This window comes from Myodes glareolus, chromosome 12 (assembly GCF_982192425.1).
Source record: "Myodes glareolus chromosome 12, mMyoGla1.1, whole genome shotgun sequence".
In the NCBI taxonomy this organism is placed as follows: Eukaryota; Metazoa; Chordata; class Mammalia; order Rodentia; family Cricetidae; genus Myodes; species Myodes glareolus.
Genome location: NC_142037.1, coordinates 2,159,090 through 2,168,283, shown reverse-complemented (window position 1 = coordinate 2,168,283; position 9,194 = coordinate 2,159,090). Strand labels below are relative to the sequence as shown.

At 40.0% G+C, this 9,194-nt stretch overlaps 1 protein-coding gene across 1 annotated transcript; it reads left to right on the top strand.

Moving 5' to 3' along the window:
• Positions 1-7,739: 7,739 nt before the first annotated feature.
• On the top strand, positions 7,740-8,666 carry Or4e2 (olfactory receptor family 4 subfamily E member 2). Its single transcript, XM_048435579.2, has one exon. It carries the CDS (start codon positions 7,740-7,742, stop codon positions 8,664-8,666), a length of 927 nt encoding a protein of 308 aa, XP_048291536.1.
• Positions 8,667-9,194: the final 528 nt, after the last annotated feature.

Genomic DNA, 9,194 nt, shown 5'->3' with positions numbered 1-9,194 from the left:
CACAAAATGAGAGAGAGAGAGAGAGAGAGAGAGAGAGAGAGAGAGAGAGAGAGAGAAGACCCAAGGTGTCTTTCCTTCTGTCTGGAAACTCAGTCTTGTAAGGCTTTCTAATGAATGGCTGAGGCCTGTCCACACTGTTAAGGATATCTGCTTTTCCAGAGTTTACTGATTTAAGTTTTAATCATGTATAAATATATCATCACAGCAATAGCTAGGTCCCTAACCAGATATCTAGGTTCAGCCAAATTGATTCATAATGCTGTCATAGTAATTAAAGTATTATTTTTTCCCACTTAATGGGAATAAAGTGAAGTAACTTGCCCAAGTATATTCTTTAAATATATCAATTCACAAACGGTCTTCACTTGGTGTTTATGAAGTCATGTGGACAGCAGAAGAACCAAAGATTAACTAAACTTGATTTGACACAGATTCCTTAACAACTCACATTTTCCTAGAACAAAATTTTAAACTTAATGTTAGTATCAAGTATGCCATGTATTTATATTGCCTAGAATAGACAGCTTTCTTGTCTCCTAAAATGTGTAGAATGTCTTATCTTTGAATGACAAATCTGGGAAGTATTAATATAAGTTCTAGTGGTGGTCATGATTAGTAACTGCTTGAAGTGATACTGGAAAAGTGAGGCTTAATGCTCCTCTTCTTGGCCAGAAAAAAGAAAAAGACATTTGAAAGGATAACTTGAAATATTTAGAGAAGGAAAAATCTTTAAAAATAACCCTTAGGATCAATACTGCAATGATATAATTATTCACACAGAAGATCAGTTACCTAAATCAGGGTGTTATTTATTTAAAATATTTTACTATTTGTGTTTTATTTCTTGTAGGAATTATGAGAAAAGTGAAAGAAAGAACATAATGCCGTTATAAGAACCAGCCAGACCATTTCTGGACAGCCAGAGGACATTGGTACGTGCCAACACTCTTCACTAACGCTCCTTGCCATGCCTTTGTGGGTCTGAGCCTGGCTATCCTGTGACGCGCACTGAACAGATTCTTTTCCAGGTATTTATTTGATACATTGTGTGTATGTGATTTAGAAGCTTAACAGGAGTACTTTTAACTTAAATTGATTTTAATCCCTTTTCTTTATTCAGAATCTGTCATATATATTTTTTAATGTGCTGCTTTCTATAGAGGTGTCAGTCTACAAATGTGCTCACATCCACGCACTCATGTGCATGCACATGTGCATGCCTTTATACACACACACACACACACACACACACACACACACGTACACTCCTCACTTTCCCTCTCTGCGTTAATGTACACACAAACACACGTACATGCACACTCTTCACTTTCCATACATGCATGAATGTACACACACACAAACACACATACATGCACACTCTTTACTTTCCCTACATGCATGAATGTACACACCACACACACACACACACTATCCTAGACTACTCAAGATACTTTAGGCTACGGTTGGTTGCCTTTTCTATTCCGCTGTAAACACTTGCTTCTTTCTTCTGATTCCTGAAAGACTCAGCAGACTGTGGGGCTTGGGGTAGGGAGGGATCAACACTCTCCCTTCCCTTTGCTTCTTCCTGTTTGAATCTCTAGCACAATTCCTAGAAAAGAGTCATGGAATGAATGCTGAGCTTGACAAAATCTTCCAAAGAGGAAACCTCCTGACTACCATGTGGTCACCTAGTCTTTGCTTGTTTGTCCCATCCCCAGAGGAAAGCACTCCTTTGGGCAGCTCAAAGACCATCTTTGGGAGGCTCCAGAGAAGATGCTGAGGACCACCTGAGCTTGGTGGCTTACTTAGGCTGCCTGGGTCGTTCTCTGGGCCTCACCAGGAGGGCACCCACGCATGTGGGATGTGAAGTCAAGGCATCTCTCTGCATGCAGAGTGGGAGGCAGACCTGTGTTTCTCTGAGTACAATTTTCTTTCTCAGAGGCTTCGTTCAACTATGTTCGTTGGCCACCAGGCAGGTGATCTCATTTATACGGTAAAAAGTCGAGTCTTAAAGATAAAACATGACATAGCTTATTTTAAAGACAAAAAAAAAAAAAAAGAAAGAAAAGGAAAAAAGAAAATAAGTGCAATCTGATAAAAGAGTCAAGAATAAATTTAACGTAGTTGTCTGCAGTATACCGCCAAACAGGGAGACCATGTCTGGTGGGCGATGGGATGGAGTTCTAATCCTGACATGATGAAATCAGGCCAAAACTTTCCTGAAACCTACTGCACTCTATTTTACTAGGCTGTCAACAGTTTAAGGTATCTCTGTGAGTACTTCTGTGCCTCTTTTTACCCACTGACATTCTCTTGGTGTAGGACATTTTCTCACACTGGATTCATTCAAGTAAGGTCTTGGCAGCCCAGCAATTTATGGATACACCTGAAGCTAAAGGCTACTGTGATGGACACCGAGGTTTCCCTTTGCCAAGGAGCCCCGTCTGAGTGTGTCTGCACCGTGGTGGCCCATTGTTCCTTAGAGGCCAGTGCATGCTTGCCTGCTTACTTTTCATTTAGTGTGTTTTAAGCAGCATGGCACTGTTGTCTTTTTAGCATGCAGGCTTTGAAAAGTTTGGTCCCTCCTCCTCAGACTCCAGTGCTAAGATTACAGGGGTGTGTCACAACATCTGGATAATAATTTTCTTTATTTAAAAGGCCTATTACTAAGTCAATAAAGGAGGAATTCTTTCCTTCCACCTTCCCTCTCTCTGCTTCCATTTCTGCTGTGTGTGTCTGTGGTGTGTGTGTCTGTGGTGTGTGTGTGTGTGTGTGTGTGTGTGTGTGTGTGTGTGTGTGTATGTTAAGTGAATACTTGACCTCAGGGCTACACTACAGCCTTAAACAGACATTTTTTTAAAAAAACTTTCTTTTTATTTATTCTTTGTGTCTTTCACGTCATGAATTTTGATTCCATTCATTTCCTCGTTCCTTCACACCTGCCCTCTGCCTTTGCAACACCCTCCCCTAAATAAAGTAAAATTTAAGAGAAGAAATTAAAAAAAATAGGAAAACATCAGTCTTTTCTTGGAAGCTGTGGTGTGACACAGTGGGTCATGCAGTGAGCCCTTTCATCCATGTATCTTTACTACAAGTGTTCATTACAAAGGGTCATTGGTCTGGTTCAAGGCCGCTGGTTTCTGCCACACTATCAATGCTGGGACCTCCCTGGGAGTCCTCTTGGACTTCTGTTGTTGTGATGTGTTGTGGAAATTCTGCAGCTTTGAGTCTGCAGGACCTGTCCCTTCATGTGCTCCAGCAGATCATAGATGCAGTGGATGTTACCTTGGTTCTGGGCCTGGATAGTTGCTGAGTTCGTCAGCCACCACCAGGACGGTCCTCACCACCAGGGTGAGCTTGCCTGTATTGCCTTGACAAGTTTGCCCTTTGTGGCGATGAGCAAGAGGTAGGGTTAATTCTCCGGTTTTCATGCCCTCAGGGTTGGCTATCCAACACTTACACACGCCTTCAGGTCCAGCTCTACTGTGCTGCCCAGGAAAGGTGCAGGACCCACTTTGTCTAGTTCTGTGGCTGGTAAGGGGGAGGGTCAGCTCTCTCGCCAACCACAGGTGGTAGGGACAATGGGATGGGGTTGGGTGGGGAGTGCACATCTTTCCTTTGCTCTTACCACCACCTGGCTGGCAGACAGGGTGTGTGTGTGTGTGTGTGTGTGTGTGTGTGTGTGTGTATGTGTGTGTGTATGTGACCAGCTCTCCCATTCTCACACCCTCAGAGCCAACTCACCAGTGCCTCTGCAAAGGTGTTGCCCGGGCTTGCGGCATGGGCCTGCTTTCTGAGTGCTGCAGCTGTCTGTGAGTCAGAGAGTGAGGGGCCAGGGGCGTCTTTTCCTGGCCCACAAAGAGGCTTTTTTGCTTGTTTTTGAGACAGAGTTTCTCTGTGAAACAGTTCTAGCTGTCTTGGAACTCAGTTTCTAGACCAGGCTGGTCTCCAACTCATAGAGTCCACCTGTCTTTGCCTCCCAAGTGCTGGGATTAAAGGTGTGTGCCACCACTGCCCAACTGAAGAGGCATTTCTTAACATTTTTTTTACTCAATAATTTGAATTTACTATTTCTTATTTCACATCCTTATTTTTCAAGGTAATAAGTTTAAGTTTTTCTGTGTTTGAAAGTCCTCATAGATTGATAATATAACTCAGAGGTAGAGTGCTTGCCCAGCCGCATAGGTTAAGGAGGTTCAGTTACCAGTATCATTAAAAAAACTCAAACCAAATCAAAATGGCCGTGTGGCTTTATGTTTTAGTGATGACAGAGATGATGGCCAGCACAAGCAAATTTATTTATAAAAGATACAATTGTAGCTAGATATTTTTGCACTTGCCTGTAACTCCAGCTCTTATGGGACTGACGTGGGAAGGCTGTAGATTCAAGGTTACCCTGGGCTACAAAAAGAGTTCCAGGCCAGCCTGAGCAGTACAGGGAGACTGTTTCACAAAGCAAGAGAAACAACTATGCAACCTTGTCATAATTCCTTAGACACAGACAAAGCAACTCAGGAAGTCATCGTGTTTTGATTACCTTCTCGCCATACATTTCTTTAATATTCTATTTTTAAAACATGCCCAGTATGTAAATAATTATAGAATATAACATAAGAATTAATAAAATTCTTCCTATTCTTTTCAATGCCATGCTTATAGAAGCAGACAATATTAAAATTAATGAGTATTCTTCAACATCTACTATTTTAGAAAGACATGCAAATAGAAATAAATATATATCTTTGCATTTAAAAGACATACATGTACATATATGCATTCACGAATGTCTCTTGATTCCTTTCTTTGTTCTTCCTTCCTTTCTTTTTCTTCCTTCCTTCCTTTCTCCCTCCTTTCTCAAGATTCACAATATATTCATAATAGATTCTTTTCATTTAATATGCTATTGACTTTTCTTTGAAATTAGATGTTTGTGATTGTGACTATACATTGGAATCACCAAGGAAAGATGAGTTAATTGTTTGAGGTGAGCCTGGATATTAAAATTTATAAAAATAGTTTAAGTAGCTCTTATCTGTAGCCATGTTGAGAAGCACTGCCTTAGGTAACTATGCATAAAACAAATTCATTAATGGTTCCACTGTATTCCACATTGTGTCTGTACTAAAAATTATTTATTTATAGGGATCAGCAGTTAAGAGCTACTCTTCCATAGGACCAGAGTTCAATTCCTAGCACCCACATGACCGCTCCCAGTTGTCGGTAACTTCAGTCCCAGGAGATCTGACATGCTTTGCTAGTCACCACCAACACAGGCACAGACTTACATTCAGGCAAAACATCCATGCCCCTAAAATAATAAGATAAAACTTAAACTTTATTTCTGTATTGATAACTATTGTTTGTTTCAAATACCCTGCTTTGCTAAAAAGTATTTCTTTTAAAATTAATTTTACATCTTGGTCACAGTTTCCTTCCCTTTCCTCCTCCCAGGTCCTTCCCCCACATTCCTCTGTTCCCACCCCCAGTCCACTCTGTTTCTGTTCAGGAAAGGGCAGGTCTCCTATGGATATCAACAAATCATGACATATCAAGTTGCAGTAAGACTAAGCACCTCTCCAGGTGTTAAGGCTGGGCAAGGCATTCCAGTATGAGGGGAAGGATTCCAAAAGCCAGTGAAAGAGTCAGAGACAGCCCCTGATCCCACTGTTAGGAGTCCCATAGGGGGAGCAAGCTATACGACTGTGACTGTCACACACATGCTGAGAGCGTACGTCAGTCCCTTGGTCAGTCCCTTGCAGGCTCCCTGGTTGTGGGCTCACTCTTTGTGAGCCCTTATGAGACTAGGTAAGTTGATTCTATGTGTTTTCTTGTGATGCCTTTTGCCCCACTTGTCCTCCAAACAAATATTTCAATAAGCATGTATCTTTCGTTACTAATTGCCAGTTTCCTTAGTCCTATGAATACAGTCCTAAAAAAAAAAGAAAGAAAAAAAATGCAGTTTTGAAAATGGGATTCTTTGGTCTAGAAGTATAGACATTAAAATTCTCTTTGGTACTGCCAACTTATCTCCCACAAAAGGTTTTAAGAATATTGACTTTGAGTAACACCATGTAAAAAATAATCTGGTTTTCTTGCTTTTGTCGATGTGACAAAAACAAATGTATTTGGTTTTAGTCTCTAACTTCCACTGAAGTTGAGCAACTTTCACTTAGACGTACTTACTTCTCATTTGTGCTTCCTTTTCTGTGATCTTTGTGTTTATATTCTTTGCTCATTTTTAATTTGATCCCTTGTCTTTTACTGTCAAATTTTAAGGGTTTTTTTGAATAAGAGAATAGTCTCCTCCTCTGTCTTATGTGTTCTGCCATTTTTTTCCATCTTCTCTTTGCCTTTTGTTTATATAGCACTACCATCTAGCAAGATGTTGAGGAAATTTTCTGTCAAGTACCACCCCTCTGTGCTGTCTTAACAGTTGGTATATTGGTAATCTTGCCATCATCATTTCTGGGCTGGATACAAGTCTAGTCATGTTTCACTGCATTCATTTAGACTCCCCCATCCCAATCACATAACTGTTAGGTTGCTTCAAATAGTGCTAGGCTAAATATTCCCCCACATTTAGCTTTTCCTGCAGTTTGGACTCTGTAAGAGATTACCTTACCTTAAGTAAAATATTTGAATCAAAGTTTCATTTTTTGATGATTTAGGCTAATTATCTTATAGTTTATGGTTGTCTAACCAGAAGGAACAATTAGGAGCAATGTGATAGTATTTGTACATAATATTTCTTGACAGAAAAGTCATAATACAAAATCTAAAGAATCATAATTGTGGCCTAATAGTTCTATTGTGAGGGAATGATTGGATTCACAATGCCTAAGAAGTTATTTTAGTACAAATAAAATGGTTTTGGAAACCTACAGTAACAAGGCATCTGAAAAGTGCTGTAAGAGGTATATCATGTGGTTATTACCTTTTGAAAAATTAGAAGTTTTGTACAATTAAAATCTGATTATGTTATTTTCCCCCTTCCTTTTCCTCCTTCCATACCCTTCCATATACCATCCCTTGCTCCCTTTCAAATTTATGGCCTCATTTTCCTTAATTATTATCATATATACGCAATATATGTATATATACAATATTTATATACATATATACATACATAAGAATGAAAATGCAACCTGCTCAGCCTATTGAATGTTAAATGTTACTTGTGTTTCCCTGTCATTTCTAGGAGACACTATCTTCTAACAGGTTTTTCTGGTCCTCTGGTCCTTACAATCTTTCTATTACTTCTGTACTTTTAAAGAAAAGTTTAGCTAATGAGAATAAAACTAAATTTCCCACTTTCAGTATAATAAAATAATTATGAAAGAGAAACAGGTTTTTATTGAATCAGGAGAGTTTCCTAAAGTCAGTGCTTTGGAATAATAAAAAAGAAATCAAGTAAAAAATAAATAGTATTTTAATGGCCACAAAAGGACCCCATATTGGACGAAACAAAAGACTGTTAAGTTTTTGAAGGTTGCCGTCTTAATAGCAAAAGTCAAATAATGAGTAGTTTTAGTTGGAGTTTTACGATTTTAGAATTCTAATCTGATACTATTGGTGGATTATTCTAAAATGAAAATAGCTAGGTAAAGGGTAAGGATTTGGGATAACTTACCTATTCATACTAAACCTCATGGGAAAACAGTCATTTCAATCACCTTATTCCTGTGTTATTCAGGATAATTTAAATTTACCCTACCCAGATCCTCTGGAACACTCATTAAATGGGAGCTCTAAACCAAACAAGAGTGACTGAGTTTGTCTTCCTGGGCCTCACTGACAGCTGGGTGTTGGAGATTCTGTTTTTCATACCGTTTACAGTCACTTACATACTAACTCTTCTGGGGAACATTGCCATTGTTGTTACCATAGTCTTCAGTCCACGCCTGCACACTCCCATGTACTTCTTTCTGAGCAATCTCTCCTTCATTGACATCTGCCACTCGTCTGTCACGGTGCCCAAGATGCTGGAGGGGTTGCTTTTGGAGAGGAAGAGCATCTCCTTCGACAGCTGCATCGCGCAGCTCTTCTTCCTACATCTGTTCGCTTGTGCTGAGATCTTTCTGCTGACAATCATGGCATATGACCGCTACGTGGCTATCTGCATTCCTTTGCGCTACCCCACTGTGATGAACATGAAAGTCTGTGTACAGCTTGTCTTTGCCCTGTGGGCGGGGGGCACAGTTCATTCACTTGTGCAGACCGTCTTGACTATTCGTCTCCCCTACTGTGGCCCGAACGTTATCGACAGCTACTTCTGTGATGTGCCTCCTGTCATCAAGCTGGCCTGCACAGACACGTACCTCACAGGGATTCTGATCGTGTCCAATAGCGGAACCATCTCCCTCACCTGCTTCCTAGCCTTAGTCACTTCCTACACTGTAATCCTGTTTTCTCTTCGAAAACAGTCAGCTGAAGGTCGTCGGAAAGCCCTGTCCACCTGTTCCTCCCACTTCATGGTGGTTGCCCTGTTCTTTGGGCCATGTATTTTCCTCTACACTCGGCCAGACTCCAGCTTTTCCATTGATAAGGTGGTCTCTGTCTTCTACACAGTGGTCACCCCTTTGTTGAATCCTCTCATTTACACCTTGAGGAATGAGGAGGTGAAAAACGCCATGAAACAACTCAGGCAGAGACGAATTTGCTCATGAAATCATGTGCAGGGAGCACTGTGATGACAGCAACAGATGTGGCTGCATCCTTATTATTTATTTATTTATTTTTTGTTTTTTGAAACTATGTTTCTCTGTCTGAGTTGGCCTCGAACACACAGAGCTCCACCTGCCTCTGCCTCCTTAGCGCTGAACCCTTAATGTGGAAGTAGCAAGTAGTTCTTAAACACCGAGACATCTCTACAGTCCTGAAAATTTATTTTCCTAATAAAATACCCAGATTAAGAGTTAAACATTTTGATAAAATTTATTCTATTTTTTTTTGTGGTTGATCCTGTCACACTGGACTCTGTCTACTTCAAAGTTGCAAAGATTTTTAGTTGCTTTACCTTACAAATTGTATAGTTTTATCTTTACATTCTAGGTATATGATCTCTTTGGGGTTTTGCTTTTGTAGGAAATAAGTTTTAAGATTAATTTTATTCATCCACTGACTTGATTTGGCACAATTTGAGATGACTATTTTATTATTAAATCACTTATGCTGAAAATGACTTTCAAGTGTGG